Raw genomic sequence first — 18,157 nt, 5'->3', positions numbered from 1 at the left:
TGCAATACAAGTACATCTTGGTTTTCCTTTGACAATCAAATAAGATTGTTGATTTTCTCAGGTAGACAAGATTATCATTCATTCCAATGTGTTATCCTCGGCCTCAATGTAAAGTAGCAGAATCATATCACCTTCCAGATAAGATAATTGCAATAATAAATGTCATGTACCAAAAAAAAAGGTATGTACCAAGATTCACATAATGTTACAAATACATGGTGAATGAAGCAACAATTTTAGTACAAAACTTTAGTATTAGGCAGAGGGACCGGCCACACATTGCATTTTAATTTGGAAATTTTTGCTTGAGCACAAAGGCGGCGGTGGCAGGGAATGTTCTTTAAGGCTTGGCAGTTAACATTAAATTGGCCGACTGCAAAATGAAGCATGGCGAGTATTGTGCATGAAAGAGTAAGCTCTAAGAAGCTCTGGTTGATTTTCATTTTGATGCATTATCCATTCTCCACTTGTAGCTCATGCGTTTAAATATTAATTTGGTGTGAATCTCTACCATTTTTCCAGAATCAATGTTTGATTAGGGGTGTTATGCGTGCATTGGTTCTGGTGAAATGTTGTGACTCAGCAGTTTGTTTAATTATCAACCTTGACAGCCCCTAAGTTCAAGAATTATCTTTTTCTTTATTGCCCCTTGACAACATATTACAACGCCCAGAGATACAAGCATCCATATAGAGCTGGAGAACCTCGCCGAGCATTCGTTGTTCTTAAAAAATGCAGGACGACGTTCAAGAAAGATCTGGTGCTTTATCCTCCCAGGTTTTGACGACGCAGCCATCCTTCAACTTTTCTTACTGTTCCCCAAATGCCACCGTCTGCAACGGCACCTCCTGTGTGTTGCCCAGCGATGATTCTAACAGGACTTTGAGTCTGATTTTAAGTACTGTCCTAACAATCATGTTGGCAATGGTGATGTTCTCCATGGGCTGTAATGTGGAGCTACCCAAGTTTTTAGGACACATTAAAAGGCCCTGGGGCATTATGGTGGGTTTCCTCTGTCAGTTTGGGATCATGCCTCTTACTGGCTTCGTGCTGGCACTTGCTTTCGAAGTGCTTCCGATACAAGCCGTTGGAGTGATCATTATGGGATGTTGTCCTGGAGGAACCGCTTCCAATATTTTAGCCTACTGGGTAGATGGTGACATGGACCTAAGGTAAGCTAGTTTGACTTTTCTCACAGAATAGCAGATGCCAGTGTCGTGTATTGTAAAGAAGAAGTCGGTACAATGCACTAGAACAAGTTGTGAGGTTCTCTGGATTGGGCCACTGATCTCAAAAAATTAATGGCTAACTCATCACCTATCAAGAGTTACTGTGCAAGTAGATTTTCTTTGCACAATTGGAAATAGTGCAGTAGTGACTATACTCTGGAATGGAACAGCAAGGGCATGTAGAGAGGTATGCTTGGTAGCTACTCCAGTTCACCTTAATTTGGACTGGGGATAAAGAGAAAATGTAATGACAACTACAATAATCAGTGCTGAACTTCCGTCTCTGAGCCGTGAAAGGGAAGTGAAATTGGGGCAGATCTTACAGCCATTTCAATATTGCTCCAAAACTGCATAGAGTGTTTTTTCTTTCTTCCAAAGGATAAGCTACAAGCTACAAGATCTTACAGCAAAAATAACTGACCACCAGATGGTGTGAGAATAGGAAGATACTAGACATTATACTAGACATTATACTGACAACCAGCTTGGTGTGGTGGTTGAGAGCGGTGGACTCTAATCTGGTGAACCGGGTTGGTTTCCCCGCTCAGAATAAAGCCAGCATGGTGTAGAGCCAGCGTGGTGTAGAGGTTGGTTTCCCCACTCCTACACATGAAGCCACTGGGTGACCTTGGACTAGTCACAGTTCTCTCCAAACTCTCTCAGCCCCACCTACCTTTTGGTCTTGGGCTGCATCAACAGAAGTATAGTGTCCAGATCATGCGAAGTGATGATATTGCTTTACTCTGCTCTGGTTAGACCTCAGCTAGAGTACTGTGTTCAATTTTGGGCACCACAATTTAAGAAAGATGTAGACAAGCTGGAACATGTCCAGAGAAGGGCAACAAAGATGGTGAGGGGTCTGGAGACCAAGTCCTATGAGGAAAGGATGAAGGAGCTGGGTATGTTTAGCCTGAAGAGGAGAAGACTGAGAGGCGATATGATAACCATGTTCAAGTACTTGAAGGGCTGTCATATAGAGGAGGGTGCCAAGTTGTTTTCTGTTGCTCAAGAAGGTCGGACCAGAACCAACGGGTTGAAATTAAATCAAAAGAGTTTCCGTCTAGACATTAGGAAGAATTTTCCAACAGAGCGGTTCCTCAGTGGAACAGGCTTCCTCGGGAGGTGGTAAGCTCTCCTTCCCTGGAGGTTTTTAAGGAGAGGTTAGATGGCCATCTGTCAGCAATGCTGATTCTGTGACCTTAGGCAGATGATGAGAGGGAGGGCATCTTGGTGATCTTCTGGTCACTAGGGGTGTGGAGGGGGGAGATAGTTGTGAATTTCCTGCATTGTGCAGGGGGTTGGACTTGATGGCCCTGGTGGTCCCTTCCAACTCTATGATTCTATGATTCTACCTCATAAGGTGTCTGTTGTGGGGAAGGGAAGGGAAGGTGATTGTACATTGGAGCGATTCTCCTTAAAAAGTAGAGGAAATTTGCATATAAAAACCAACTCTTCTTCTTCTTTTATAAGATCAAAGCTATTGCAGGTGTGTTCAGACTGGATCAGGGCCATGGCTTTAGGAAACTTAACTGTCTGTGCAGTGTCTTTATGATTTTCCCCATGAGTAAATTAGCAACTTCAGCACAGGCCACTTTAGATTTTTTTTAATGACATAGGGGAAAGTCCCACTCTTCAGTGCCATGGCTGTGAACCAATTCCCCCTCACCGACGCAGCTGTGATTTAAAAAAGAGAAACCCTGCAAGTGTCGCATATAGCCTTTGGTATCCTTTTTAATTCAGCCGTTGTTCCCTCATCACACACCCGGTGGGCCTTCAGACAGCTTTTGACATTTACTGAGCTCAGCAAGGATTATTTGTTTTCAAAAGGGTCTTGCACACATACATAGGGCTGCCAACTGCTGGGAGAACGTATGTCCTGTCCCTTTAACAGCCGCTTAATAGGATGTTATTTACCAGGTGATGTTATTTACCTCAATTAAAGGGAGAGGGGTTTTTTCCCCCTACAGGCCTGCTGGCAACCCTACGGTTCATCCCAAGCCAGAGTACCATGCGAGCATGTTTGCAGTTGCCCTGGCAATCCACAATGGCTAACAGTTCATCCTATGGGCTTCCTTTTCCATGTGCGGGCCTCCCACCACAGGATAAGGATCACTAGCACCATGGTCCTCTGCAGCAACACACTGACATTTTGTTTTTTTAGGTGGGCTTCACTGGAGGAGGCAGGTTCTCATCTGTGGCCACAGCATTGTCTTTTGGGCTAGCCGCAGGGCAGCCACTGGAGGCCTCGGCTCGCAGTTGGGTGTAAGCGAGACGATGCTGATTACATGGCTTGGCAGAAGGGGCATGCGGTGGGAACAGTTGTTGCCAACCCTCCACGACCACCTGACGGCGTCTCCCCCACCTCATGTAATCGCCGTCCACTTGGGCGAGAATGACATGGGAAAACGGGCTGGGAAGTCCATTGTTTGGCAAGCCCTGACAGATTTTGAACACCTGAGGACACTGGTGCCAGGCATACGGTTGGTTTGGTCGGACATGCTCCAGCGGCGGGTCTGGAAGGGTGCTTTGAACCCAGGGTGTTTGGAAAGGGCACGGGTGAAAGTGAATGGCGAAATACGGCGTGGGGTAGTTTCCATGGGTGGTCTGCATATTGCTCATCCAGAAATCAAGCATTGCTTTCCACCCCTGTACAGGCCTGATGGTGTCCACCTTTCAGATGTCGGCTATGACATCTTCTTGGGGGAACTGCAGCGTGGCCTCATGGCGGCCTTTAAGGGCAAGTGGGGCCGTGGGGCGGACCAAGCATTAAGCTGATCCGCCCCTTGTGGCGGGAGCAGTGCGGGAAAAGGTGGTTTCATGATTGTGGTACAACTCCAGTTAGCACCCTGAGGCATCAGTTTGGAAGATGAAGGAGCAACCCTCAGACCAGGACTAGGGCCTTGGTGCCTGGCAGGGACCTGGGACAGGAACTCCTTGAGGGGTGCCGCTATCCTTTACCTATAGACCTTGCGGCTAGGGTGGATTGGACGTGGCACACCTCCCTCGAGCACTAAAAAGGCTTGGCAAGGAAGAGCAGGAGCCATACCACACGTGACGGCTCAGAGTTCAGAGCCAGGATGGGTCTCGCCCTAAGAACGGGGATGCAAAAAACAAGAGGAAGCCTGACTCTTCAGCATCCCCGCAATGGCCTGCCCTGCAGTCAGTTATTGGGGATGTTTTGGTTGTGTGCGCTGCAGATCCCTCTTGAACAATAAAAATAAAGTTGGCCCTTTTGATTATCCCAGCTCTCGTTATTATCCATCCGCGGACAAGACTGCCCCAGCCCACCTTTGAAGAAGTGACAGGTGGGGCGAATTTTGGCTGCAGTCGCGAGAATGAAAGCCAAGTGCCGGGCATTGTCAGGCCTGACGTAAGATGAGGGGTGGAGCCAAGGGAAGGGATATTATGGAGTGGGTCGGGCAGACCCTCCCTCTTTGGAGACTGAGGGGAAAGTATTACATCTTGCCATTGTATATGCCCTACGGTGTGATGGGACCTCTAAGAGTGAAAGATATAATGCTGGGGCGGCTATATATTTTGTTGTCTGTTGAGCCCAATATTTAGGAACACATGCAATGCCATTCTGCCTTTCTATATCATACAGCCTTTTCTTAACAATGTCCCTGGCCCTTTCAATCAGCATCATCTGTAAGGACTCAAATGAGAACCCAAGTAAGGATATCCTATGATGAACAGCCTTAAGCCTGGCTGAACAGTACCTGTCACTGAGAATTATGGAAGTAAAATCAGAGGAATTATGACATAGTCTTAACCAGGTGTTTATAGATCCTAAAACTATCCTAGCCTCTATTTTAATCAAACCTGATTCTAATCGAAGGGTAGCATTAGAGACAGTAGATGGTATTCGAAAGATAGATCTTAAAAATTTTTGACTTGATCTTTTCCAAAGCTGAGAGTCTTGTGGTGGAAGGGCCCAACAGGACCCCATACAAGAGTTGTGGGATTATCTTGGCTAAATATAGCTTAAGACCCACAGGGATTGAGTTGTCCCCCTTTTGTTGCAACAAACTTTGCAATGCCAAGCACTGATTTACGACTCTTATTAGTGTTGTACTCGAGGTGGGTCCTTTTTGCTCCTGTATCCTGAAACATTACCCCAAGATATTTGAAGGTTGGTACTTGTTCTAATCTGTGCCCTACTTAACAGACCTATATTTAAGCATAATTTAAACACCTGTCCATTTCCACCCGAAATTATATTCAGCAGATATATTCAGGTTGGTTTCCCCACTCCCACACATGAAGCCACCTGGGTGACCTTGGGCTAGTCACAGCTCTCTTAGAGCTCTCTCTGCCCCACCTACCTCACAGGGTATCTGTTGTGGGGAGGGGAAGGGAAGGTGATTGTAAGCCAGTTTGAGTCTCCCTAAGTGGTAGAGAAAGTCGGCATATAAAAACCAACTCTTCTTCTTCATGCAATAGGGTGCTGAAGGTTACATAATTATGCTCATCGAACAAACAACAAAATGCCCTTAGTGATAATATATTGATTTCATAAATAAGCAACCTTCTCTATAATGCCAAATCTATTTGCTCTAATTGTTCCCAGTGAAAGAGCAAAGTGATAATTTTATGCCTAGATTTTCTTGTGTTTCCTCACGGCTGGATTACAATTGAAATTAATGATACTGCTTCCCAACAATATGCCCAAAAAAAAGGAAGAGGGACTTCTAACTCATTTTTGGTCCCTTTTCCCATTGGTGATATATTTTAATTATCACAGGTATCCTATTGCAACTGGGATTTTGAGACTTTGAACAACCCAATCCTATATATCTTTGCTCTGGAACTGAGTACGTTAATAATGAAAAGAATTATTGAATCAGAAGGAATTATACATGCAAAATCTGTAGCTTACTCACCTAGGCATAATGGGATATCTGGGAGATTTAATCAAACCCTGATGCAAAGTGCAAGATGTCTGTTAATAGAGGCTGGTGTACCTGAACCCTGCTGGGGAGAATATGTAAATACAGCAGCCTATCTTTATAACAGATCAATCTGCAGTACAATTAATATGAGCCCATTTGAAAGATGGAATGGAAAGAAACCTGGTCTGAAAGACCTACAAGCTTTTGGATCTCGTGTATTTGCTTACGTCCCAAGCCAAAAAAGGGGGAAACTGGACCCCACAACAGAACTTGGTATCCTAGTTAGATATAACCCACTGTCCAATGGGTACAGAATCATGAATCCAAAGGGCCTTAGTGTACAAGTGATGAATGCAGTGTATATTGATGAGAGAAATGTAATGAATGCCACTGATGCAGAAAAGAGCAACCAAAATGATTAAGGGACTAGAGCAACTTCCTATGGGGAGCGGTTAGGACGCTTAGGGCTGTTTAGCTTGGAAAGAAGGCAGCTAAGGGGAGACATGATAGAGGTCTATAAAATTATGCATGGTTTGGAGAGAGTGGACAGGGAGAAGTTTTTCTCCCTCTCCCATAATACTAGAACACGGGGTCATCTGCTAAAGCTGGAGAGCGAGAGATTCAAAACAGATAAAAGGAAATATTTTTTCACACAACTCATAGTTAAATTGTGGAACTCCCTGCCCCAGGATGTGGTGATGGCTGCCAGCTTGGAGGGCTTTAAGAGGGGAGAGGACATATTCATGGAGGAGAGGGCTATTCATGGCTATTAGTTAGAATGGATACTGGTCATGCTGCATACCTATTCTCTCTAGTATCAGAGGAGCATGCCTATTATTTTGGGTGCGGTGGAACACAGGCAGGATGGTGCTGCTGCAGTCGTCTTGTTTGTGGCTTCCTAGAGGCACCTGGTTGGCCACTGTGTGAACAGACTGCTGGACTTGATGGGCCTTGGTCTGATCCAGCAGGGTCTTTCTTATGTTCTTATGATGTTGAAAGCTCTAGTGATCCAGAGGTTGAGGAAGAGGAAGCCAATATAATTCCATTTTCAGCGTGGGAGATTACACCGCCCACTGTCATAGAATGTCATGAAGACAAAACAGTGGAAGAGGGCAGTCCTGAAGCTGATGATGCTGTTTTAACCTGATGTATTTTAATTCACTTGTTTCATTATCTATGTTTAGATTTTGTAAGCCAACTTGGAGGCATTGTCAAAAGATGCCATATAAATAAATAAATTGTGTGCACAGAACTTTTTCATAGCATCCAAGTCATACTGAGAGCCAGCATGGTATGTGGTTAAGAGCGGTGGATTGGAGCAGTGGAGTCTGATCTGGAGAACCGGGTTTGATTTCCCACTCCTCCACATGAGTGGAGGCTAATCTGGTGAACTAGATTTGTTTCCCCACTCCTACACATGAAGCCAGTTGGGTGGCCTTGGGCAAGTCATTCCCTCTCAGCCTCACCCACCTCACAGGGTGTCTGTTGTGGGGAGGGGGAGGGGAGGCGATTGTAAGCCGGTTTGATTCTGCCTTAAGTGGCAGAGAAAGTCGGCATATAAAAACCAACTCTTCTTCTTCTACTACTGTGAATGACCCAGAATCTGAAAAAGTGCAGTCCCAGATTACATAGAATCATAGAGTTTGAAGGGACCACCATGGTCATCTAGTCCAACCCCCTGCACAATGCAGGGAATTCACAACTACCTCCCCACATACATACATACATATGCTGGTATGTATGTAGGATCTGTGCACACAAACCACTGAATGCCATATAGGGTTGCCAGGTCCCTCTTCGCCAGCAATGGGAGGTTTTTGAGGCAGAGCGTGAGGGGGACGGGATCTGGGGAGGGGTACCCAGCTTCTGTTTTCAGGTTGGGTTTTATTCCCCTTTTTTGTTCTTCCAGCATTAGTATGACAACATGTTCAACCCTGCTGGCCATGGGGATGATGCCACTTTGTCTCTTTATTTACACCAGAATATGGACAGATTATGACTCCATTTTGATCCCCTATGACAGTATTGGTAAGTTTATTCAAGATTTTCCTCTGTTATTCTCAACCTGTGGCAAAGTAAGACTACAGCATCAGTGTGTTATTGGCTTGCAGTGTGGAAATGCTGTGAGTCAGAGTAGATAATACTAACCTTGATAGACCAGTGGTATAACTCAGGATAACTCATGTGTTCATGCATCCTCCCTCCAGATGCATAAAGTGTTTCAGCCCACAGTAGGCTCTTGATCGGGGACACAGATACCAGAGACCAGAGCGAAACATGTGTGGGAACTACCACCTTTTGCCTAGGGGTGCCACTCTCCAGGTACTAGCTGGAGATTTCCCGCTATTACAACTGATCTCCAGCCAATAGAGATCAGTTCACCTGGAGAAAATGGACGCTTTGGCAATTGGACTCCCTCTCCTTCCCAAACCCTGCCCTCCTCAGGCTCCACCCCCAAAACCTTCCGCCAGTGGTGAAGAGGGACCTGGCAACCCTACTTTTGACACAATGGGTTGGATCCCATTAACAATTTCTGCAGATGGAAGGAAAGGCAATTTTTGCTGATTCCTTCCCTCTCATGGCAGATTTCCAATTTCCCCTTCATGGTGTTCCTGGGGCTCTCCTATCTCCTAGAAACAGCATTTGGGGCCATAAAGAAAGGAGAAACAGAAACAGGTTTCCAGTGATGGAAATCCTTCTGTCAGCAGATTTTTTTTTTTGTGTGTGTGTGTGTGTGGGATCCAAGGTAATATGTGTCATCTGTAGCTAGCCTGGCAGATTATTACTAACAAATCCTCAAGGGCATACATGGATTTTTTTAACCTTGGTATCATTGACCACAAATATATGTATTTAACTGGAAATCCTTGGTGGGGGGGGGGACATCTATTATGTTATACCTGTGATTGTGAAGTCTCAGACACGGTTAGATTTAGCTAGTGTGGTAGCATGGAAAGTTCAGTTGCTTATGAAACTAATACTTCAGCTTCTATGAGGAAGTTTGTCAGTTTTTCTGGAATGAAAATCTCTCAGAGTCAGGCTGAGAATTGTGAAATGCTTCATAATATAGGGACAGTGAGGAGGAGCATGGTATCGACTGATCTCAATTGATCTCAGAAGCTAAGCAGGGTTGCTACTTGGATGGAATACTTCCAAGGAAGACTCAGCAAAGGAAGGCAATGGCAAACCACCTCTGGCAAACCACTTCTGCTTCTCCCTTGCCCTGAAAGCCCCTAGCTGGGGTCGCCATAAGTCGGCTGCGACTTGATGGCATTTGTATACTTATACAGGGGACAGGGAGCATACCGGCAACAAAGCTGAAGGAAGAGTATAAGCATTTAGAAAGAAATCCCTGGAGTAAGGGAAGATGGAGGATGAGGCTAGAAGAAAAGACAGAAGAGCCAAGAAAGCTGTGTATGAGGCGAGAGATGACAGAAACTTTGTGGCACTTAGTAGTACAGCCTATATACTATGAGGGAGGGAGACAGGAACATAGGGGAAACTGGACAAGAATGGGGTGGCTAAAAGAAAAAAAGATGAAGTATGCAGTGGCCTGAAAATCAGGAACCAGAGGAAATAATGGTCAGTGAAGACATAAAAATAAAATAAAGAAGAACCAGGAAGACAATAGAGCTGGAACAATACCTTATACAGAATCTAGGGACCAGAGATATATAATTCAATCCCTAACTACAGCCACTTCTTCCAAAGAGCAATATTATTTGCTTGTTTTTCTGAAAAGTAAAGATCTATAATGGATATAAGGTCTATTATCTCAACTTATCAGTCCTCCCCAATGTATCTTGCTTTTTCCCTCCAGGCATTTCATTGGTAGCCCTAGTAATTCCTGTCTCGTTGGGAATATATGTTAAGAATCGATGGCCTGCAAAAGCTAAACTCATACTAAAGGTAAGGGTTGAAGCCTCCAAATACTTACTCAAAGACTTCTAAAAACATTCATGGTACAATGACACTGAAGTCCCATGTCCTTTTACCCGTTATTTACAGTGCAATCTTAAATAGAGTTGCCCCCTTCTAAGTCCGATGAAGTCAATGGGCTTAGAAGCTTGTAACTCTTTTTAGGATTGCTTTGTCAGTCAGTTAATAGGAATTTTAGCCAGCCCAACTCTGAGAATTCAGGGTGATTTAAAAAAATTAAAAAGCACTTTAAGTTATCAGATTTGCAAAGCAGAGCAGAGCAGAAGAGGGCAAAGGTTACCCCATTCTATCCAACAGCTCTTTATTCTGGTCTAGTGATGTCCCAAGACATTCTGACACATGGGGCAGAAAATCTATTTTGATTTTTAAAAAATACATTAATAAACTGAGTAACTGGCTATTTTATGGTAAAATCACAAAATCTGCCACCTGAGCACAGTTGTCCCAAACCTAGCACCTCGAGGGCAAGTGACAGATTTCCAGGTAAGAGGAAGGGCCAATACTACTGTGAATGCAACCATTGAGGAATCATTGCATTAAACCACTGCATGTTATAATTCTTCCTTTAGATTGGTTCCATTACCGGTGCAGTTCTTATTGTCCTCATAGCTGTGGTGGGAGGAATTTTGTACCAAGGATCCTGGACAATCACTCCTCAACTCTGGATTGTTGGAACCATCTTTCCATTAGCTGGCTATTCATTGGGCTTTTTCTTGGCTCGTTTAGCTGGCCAGCCTTGGCACAGGTAAGGCTTACTCCACTGTTCACATCCTCTCCTTCTTGTCATAAGCGATTACATCCAGGCCTACAACTGAATTTCTTATTTAGTGGCAATTAATGCATCCAAACTCAATTAACCATGAAATGGTCATATGCTGTTTATCTGTGTAGAAAGAACATTTACATTTATGACTTATGGTCACTCTCTAGTTCCTTAACTAAACAAGACACCTGATGTCTCTCATGCGCCATACTCAATTACAATTCCAAAATGCCCCAGCCTGAAAGGACCCGAGATTACAGCTGTCAGTTTAAAAAATACATCAGTGAGAGGAAATGAGTCTGGCTAGCGCAGAGGGGAAAAAAGAGTTGCACTGACCTGTAACTGCTGTTCATTGTCTTCTGTGCAGACTAGGGTTGCCAACCTCCAGGTAGTAGCTGGAGATCTCCTGCTATTACAACTAATATCCAGCTGATATAAATCAATTCACCTGGAGAAAATGGCCGCTTCGGCAATTGGACTCTATGGCATTGAAGTCCCTCCCTCCCCAAACCCCGCCCTCCTCAGGCTCCACCCAAAACAAAAACCTCCCGCCAGTGGTGAAGAGGGACCTAGAAACTCTAGTGCAGACACACATTAGGCTGGCATGCAGGTACAGTCCCAATGTGGGGCTGCACTGAAGATCAAAAATGAACTACTAGTTCTTCTCATGAGATGTCTATCCTCTATGATTCGCTCCACAATTCCTCTAATTTTCCAGCAGGACCCAGAGTTCAGTAGCACAGCATATGCTGTGACTGAAGAAGAACCAGAATGGTGTATAGGTTAGAGTGTTGGACTAGGGTCTGGGAGATCAGTTTCCACTCTGCCATGGAAGCATGCTGGGTGACCTTGGGCCAGTCACTCTCTCTTCCAGCCTAACACAGGGTTGTTATTGTGAGGATAAGATGGAAGAGGATGATATAATAAGATGCTTTGTATTTCCACTAGGAAGGAAAGGTAAAGGTAGTCTCCTGTGCAAGCACCGAGTCATTACTGACCTATGGAGTGACGTCACATCCCGACGTTTACTAGGCGGACCACGTTTATGGGGTGGTTTGCCATGGCCTTCCCCAGTCATCTACACTTTACTCCCAGCAAGCTGGGTACTCATTTTACCGACCTTGGAAGGATGAAAGGCTGAGTCAACATTGAGCCGGTTACCTAAAACCAACTCCCATCAGGATCAAACTCAGGTCACAAGCAAAGCTTTTGACTGTAGTACTGCAGCTTACCACTCTGTGACTTGGGGGGAAGAAAGCAAGGTTTAAATAAATAAATATGATACCAAGTTCAGTCCCCTGATCTCCAATTACAGTTAACTCAGTAGGCACAATTTTATAAAGGCATACACAACATCCTGAAAGCTTGGACAACCTGTGCCACTAATGTGTATGTGTGTAAAGTGCCGTCAAGTCACAGCCTACTTATGACAAGCCAGTACGGTTTTCAAGAGACCAACAGAGGTGGTTTGCCATTGGCTTCCTCTGCATAGCAACCCTCATATTCCTTGGTGGTATCCCATCCAAGTAATAACCAGGGCTGACCCTGCTTAGCTTTTGAGATCTGATTAGATCAGGCTAGCCTGTGCCATCCAGGACAAGGCTACTGCTCACATAGTACTGGGCTAAAGAGGGCAATGCTATGGCTAAGTATAAGGCAGCTTCGTAGGCTCCTTGGCCCTCTGTAAATGTTACAAAGAAGACTTTTATGTATGGCATAAATAACAAATCTGAGAAAACATGGGCTGATCTTTTGTTTTGTACGTCTGCCCACTATGCTTAAATGCAAACTTTGACAAGATTATAATTTTTGAAGGGCTGTGATCCATCAGCATTATTAAAAACACATCAAAGAACTTGACAAATAAAGGGTGTTCCAGATCATCACATTCAGATCATCATCATGTGAATTTCTGACACCGTTCTTCTGCTGCAGCAAATATTGTTAAAATATCTTTTAATGAGGATATCAGGTTTTCCTTAGTACCCCACCGCAGCTACGTTATGCAAGTCCTCCAGCTGATGCAGTGAAGAAGCAAATGTGTCTCATCATTCCCATGAGATAAACAATGATTTCAACACTTGGATATTTCTGGGAAGTCGGTCTGTGACTACCCCCAAGAGCATTTCATTAGCTTGTGCTGTCACTGAGAAACCTGCAAAGAAAGGACGGTTAATTTGAGCGGTCTCATCAAGGGCTGAACGTGCAAACAACCTGTACATGTAGCATACAGAACACCCTGGCCTACATATGCGTGGAGATGTGAGCACCGATAAAATACATGCGTGGGATAGCAATGTAGTTTGCACCCAACCGTATAGTCAAGAAGGTCACTGGCTACTATATCTGCAATTTAATGTCCCCATCTTTCATTGATGAAAGAGAATACTAGTCACACATTCGTACATCATATAATTGGCCCCACTTCGGCTCAAGGTGTCAACAGCCACTTCCAAGATGTGTATTCAGCATGCAGGTGAGAAGACAACCATGGAGGATTGGGCAGCTCAGCGGGGAAGCTCAGTCTGGATGCTAAAGGAATATTCACTACTCGCCTTCCAAACAATTTCCATTTTTCTGCGGATTTAATGAGTAGAAACATCACACAATTGAACCACTGCCCTCTCCGCCCTTTCCTGTCCAGTTCCTTACTGTGAGTTACCCTCTTATTGTGTCAGTCAGTTTTTGATTTGTGGGCAGGAAATTGGCTTTTTAAAACTTATTGTGCTACGTCTAGTAATTTCAGACACTTTGTACATAACAAGATAATGGGACCTCCAATCAAAGCCTCTTTGGGTGATGTATGTGACAAGTGAATATATATGTTTAAAATGTATGTATTCTTTCTTGTAGATGTCGAACAGTGGCTCTGGAAACGGGGATGCAAAACACTCAGTTGTGTAGCACAATTGTGCAGCTCTCCTTCAGCCCTGAACAACTGGCATTAATGTTTACTTTCCCACTCATCTACAGTATTTTCCAGCTAACTTTTGCAGGTCTAATCTTGGGAGGTGAGCCATATTATGCTGGTGCCTTTCAATTATATTACTTTAAGAACTATTCAGATCATTCATTTTAGGGGACAAAAGTAGTACTCTTTATGTTGTGTTAGAAAGCCAAAAACTAAGCAGCTCTGGCCTGTTCCATATCGGTCACTAATTAATCAATAATCCTGAGAACCATCATGGTGCAGACCATGCAAGAAAAATACCCCAATTCACACTCCTCCACATGAGCAGCAGACTCTAATCTGGAGAACTGGGTTGGTTTCCCTGCTCCTCCGCATGAAGCCTGCTGGGTGACCTTGGGCCAGTCACAATTCTCTCAGAACTCTCTCAGCCTCACCTACCTCACAAGGTGTCTGTTGGGGGTAGAGGAAGGGAAGGAGATTGCAAGCCGGTTTGATTCTCCTTAAAAGATAGAGAAAATTGGCATATAACAACCAACTCTTCTTGTTGCTCATGTGGACTCATTTGGATCAATGTGCACTCAACATAAGAGTCCTTCTCTTAGAGGTTTCATTTTCAGGAGATCTGAGGGTAGGGAGCTACACCCAGAAGAAAGACAGCTCTTGCAAGCCACCGCCAATAGGCAAAAATGGGAATCAAATAGGGATAGGGTTCCCTTTGCCCCCGACCGGATGTTTTGGGGCGGAGCATGAGGAGGGCAGGGTTTGGGAAGGGGAGGGACTTCAATGCCATAGAGTCCTATTGCCAAAGAGGCCATTTTCTCCGGGAAACTGATCTCTATCGGCTGGAGATCAGTTGTAATAGCAGGAGGTCACCAGCTAGTACCCAGAGGTTGGCAACCCTAAATAGAGTGATTTACCAGGTACCAGTGGCGGACCTACATCTTTGGGGCCCTGATGCTTGAAATGTTATGGGGGCCCCTTTGTAACCAGCAACAACAGGGCAACATCCAGCAAGGTCCAAAGGGCCCTGGCTGCCCTTGCAAGGACCTTGAGGCCCAAATGGCGGAGAACAGGGTGGTGGGGTGGAAATTCACTCATTAAAAAAAGTTGCTTCAGGGGGCCCCTCTGGGATTAGGGGCCCTGAAGTTTAAGCTTCATTAGCTTCACAGTAGATACACCTCTGCCAGGTACAAAGACCAACACTTGGGAGTTTCCCTGGTAAATAGCAGTGAGCGACCCAAACCAATCACTGCTGTTGGACCCCAGGTAGATGGCCCTTTCAGAAAATATCTCCTAACCATTAGCAAACAATTAGCTCAAACAATACTGTGTCAGTATTAACACTAGGACACAATCTTGCCTCCTGTAACTCCTGCCTATGTTATTCCTAGGCTATCAGCTACACAAAAGGCATTGCGCTAATAGAAGGAAAGACTTGTGCGAAGAAGCAAATGAACCTGCATCATTGCCGGCACCGATGTATTCAACGATGAATGGAGGATTTAAGCCAGAGGAGGAGGAAGCAGAAACTCATGTGTCACGGGCAGCTAACAGGAAAATCTAAGACCTTTGGCTTTGCTGGAACTTTTACTTTAAAAAATACATATTGTTTGGAGTGAACAGTGGCGGACCTATATTTTTGGGGCCCTGGAGCTTGAACTGTTATGGGGGCCCCGCCCCTTCGCAACCAACAACAACAGGGCAACATCCAACAAGGTCCAAAGGGCCTGGCTGCCCTTGCAAGGACCTTGAGGCCCAAATGGTGGAGAATAGGGTGGTGGGGTGGAGTCCTTGAAAATGGGCCATACAGTGATGAAATAAAACTACAGAACTATTAAGCCATGCACCAACGAAGGATTTGAGGACCCAGCTGCCCAAATGTAGGCTGTGAATAGATTCTGGCGAGCTCAGAGAGCCCTTACAGCTGGGGGTTCGGGCGCTGCAAGCCCCCGAGAAAATGTTGAAATTTGACCAATTACAGGGACATTTTCAGGCCATATGAAATGGGTATTAGAGCATATTCCAAAGTCAATATTAAGTACTTCGACCCATTGGCTTATGATTCTATCACTAAAAAACTCCATCGATTATGTTGAGAAATTCACACATTAAAAAAAGTGGCTTCAGGGGGCCCCTCCGGGATTAGGGGCCCTGAAGCTTAAGCTTCATTACTTTCACAGTAGATCCAACTCTGGGAGTGATAGGGTTCCCAGGTCCCTCTTTGCCACCGGCGAAAGATTTTTGGGGCGGAGCCTGAGGAGGGAGAAGTTTGGAAAGGGGAGGGACTTCAATGCCATAGCGTCCAATTGCCAAAGCGGCCATTTTCTCCTGGTGAACTGATCTCTATCGACTGGAAATCAGTTGTAATAGCAGATCTCCTGCCACCACCTGGAGGTTGGCAACCCAAGGGAGCAAACTATTTTGCACCTGGATAGTTTTCTTCAGAAAGTTGTTTCTTTTAATTTATTGATGTATGGTTGGGTCGCTTGACGTTTTGTCTTCTTTTTGAATGAAACCTGGGGAGGGAAATCATTTTTTATTTTCATTTTCCAATAGATTTCGTTTTTCGCCCAGTACTGTATAGCAAAGTACAGTAAACTGGTAACCTTAAACAAGAGAATGCTTCACTTTGATCCAGCCATGATTGTGTGGGGAGGTCTGTTATCTCAATTCAAACTATATATAAAGAACCTCAAACAGACAAGAGTGCAATCAAAACGAACTCGGGATCTTGGTCTGTGCTAGCAAAATTTGTTGCAAAACTGGGCCCATGTGGAATACAGTCCTTTAAAACTGCAGACAGTAAAAAGACCATGTTCTAAAATATTGTTCTGCATTCCTGTGGGTCTCTTTGGTTGTCTCAGACAGCTTTGTTTCCTAAACCACTTTACCAGTGCTGGCAAAAGAGATAGCTGTCAGAAAGTTAAAGAAAGATTACGGTAATATACTGCCTGAAATACCTGTGATTTTTCATGGGGGACACAGTCCCAAAATGCCTAGGAGTTGTGTTCCCCTTCTTTAATCAATGCATTCCCCTGCTTTAATCGGTGCCTTTTAATCAGCAATTACATTAACCCCTATCCTTTTCTTACATCTATTTGCACACCTAACAACCAACACACCCCAAAACGTTTGAAAAAGAACACGGACATATAGAGGAAAGCAACGGCCACTAGATTTGCTTCAGGCTCATGTCTTCATTTGGCACGCTTTTTATGGACCACGTTTCTTAAGACCGTAAGAAAAGCCATGCTGGATCAGACCAAGGTCCCTCAGGTCCAGCAGTCTGTTCACACCATGGCTGACCAGGTGCCTCTAGGAAGTCCACAAACAAGACGACTGCAGCAGCAGCATTGTGCCTGTGTTCCACAGCACCTAATATAACAGGCCTGCTCCTCTGATAAGGCCATGCAGTCGTTTCTAATGTGATAGTTATTAATGGACTGTGCTGAGTCTCCTCTTTTGCTTAGTTATAGTTTTATTGCATTTAGTGAACTGTCGAAGGATCTGTGATACTTCAAGATATAAGCGCCTCTGAACTGAGAGATTCCCGGGGCTCAAAACCTTTTTGGAATTCACAGTCTCTCACCTGAGACTTTGCAGGTACAGGCTGTCCTTACCTGAAGTGACCTCAGTTATAGCAATTTGGTCACAAGTCTCATGGAAATCCATAATACATGTTACACCTATTCATTTCAGTAGTATTTTAGCACAACCAACATTTCCTGGATAGGAAACCAGCAGGGTACCTTTGGGGTGAGCCAACTGGCCATTTCCATTTAGTGGTTGACATCAGTTTTGGTTCACCTGATTTTCATTGCTATTGTTTATTACTCCTTTGTTTCTTTCCCAACATTTATACCTTTGTACCATTTTTAGAGCATTTTTATATTATGTGCCCTTTGTACACCACTTCAATACAACGAATATAAAAATAATGTTGGGAGGTGTTTGTTTAGTGGAGGAAATCACCACGAGGAAAGATTCACTAGTTTCTCACACGTGATAAAAAATCAAAATGGAGATAAGCAAGTCAAACCAGAGAGCGGCTGAATTCAGGTATTATCTTCATCCCCTGAAGCATACCACTTTCTGTATACCAGACAGGAGGGTTAGCAAGGAAATTAAATTCCTGGGTCAAGCCAAGGCTCAAATTAAGTTTTTAATTCTTTGAGACTTGAAAGTTAAAAGGGCAACATTTTATCATAAACTGATTAGTTGCAAGTGCTCCATTCGTATCAAAGCCTCTTACTAGAACACAAAGGACAATAATGCCATCCCAAATTCAAACCTAACAGTTGTTACTTCATGAAAAGCTTTATAAGCGAAGACAAAGCAACATTTGGCTGAACACATGGAAAAGACCAATGATCTGACTTCCAGGTGCTATGATTTCATGTGGTAATGTTATTGCTCTATTGAA

General features: G+C 44.3%; 1 protein-coding gene across 1 annotated transcript; it reads left to right on the top strand.

Moving 5' to 3' along the window:
• The first annotated feature begins 732 nt into the window (after positions 1-732).
• SLC10A2 (solute carrier family 10 member 2) lies at positions 733-15,298 on the top strand. The gene is made up of 6 exons (XM_056862144.1): positions 733-1,172; positions 8,031-8,149; positions 9,942-10,030; positions 10,630-10,805; positions 13,677-13,834; positions 15,126-15,298. Exons 1-6 carry the CDS (start codon positions 733-735, stop codon positions 15,296-15,298), a joined length of 1,155 nt encoding a protein of 384 aa, XP_056718122.1.
• The last annotated feature ends 2,859 nt before the right edge of the window (positions 15,299-18,157 follow it).

Source organism: Euleptes europaea, chromosome 16 (assembly GCF_029931775.1).
Source record: "Euleptes europaea isolate rEulEur1 chromosome 16, rEulEur1.hap1, whole genome shotgun sequence".
In the NCBI taxonomy this organism is placed as follows: Eukaryota; Metazoa; Chordata; class Lepidosauria; order Squamata; family Sphaerodactylidae; genus Euleptes; species Euleptes europaea.
This window is presented reverse-complemented; position numbering and strand designations above follow the sequence as displayed.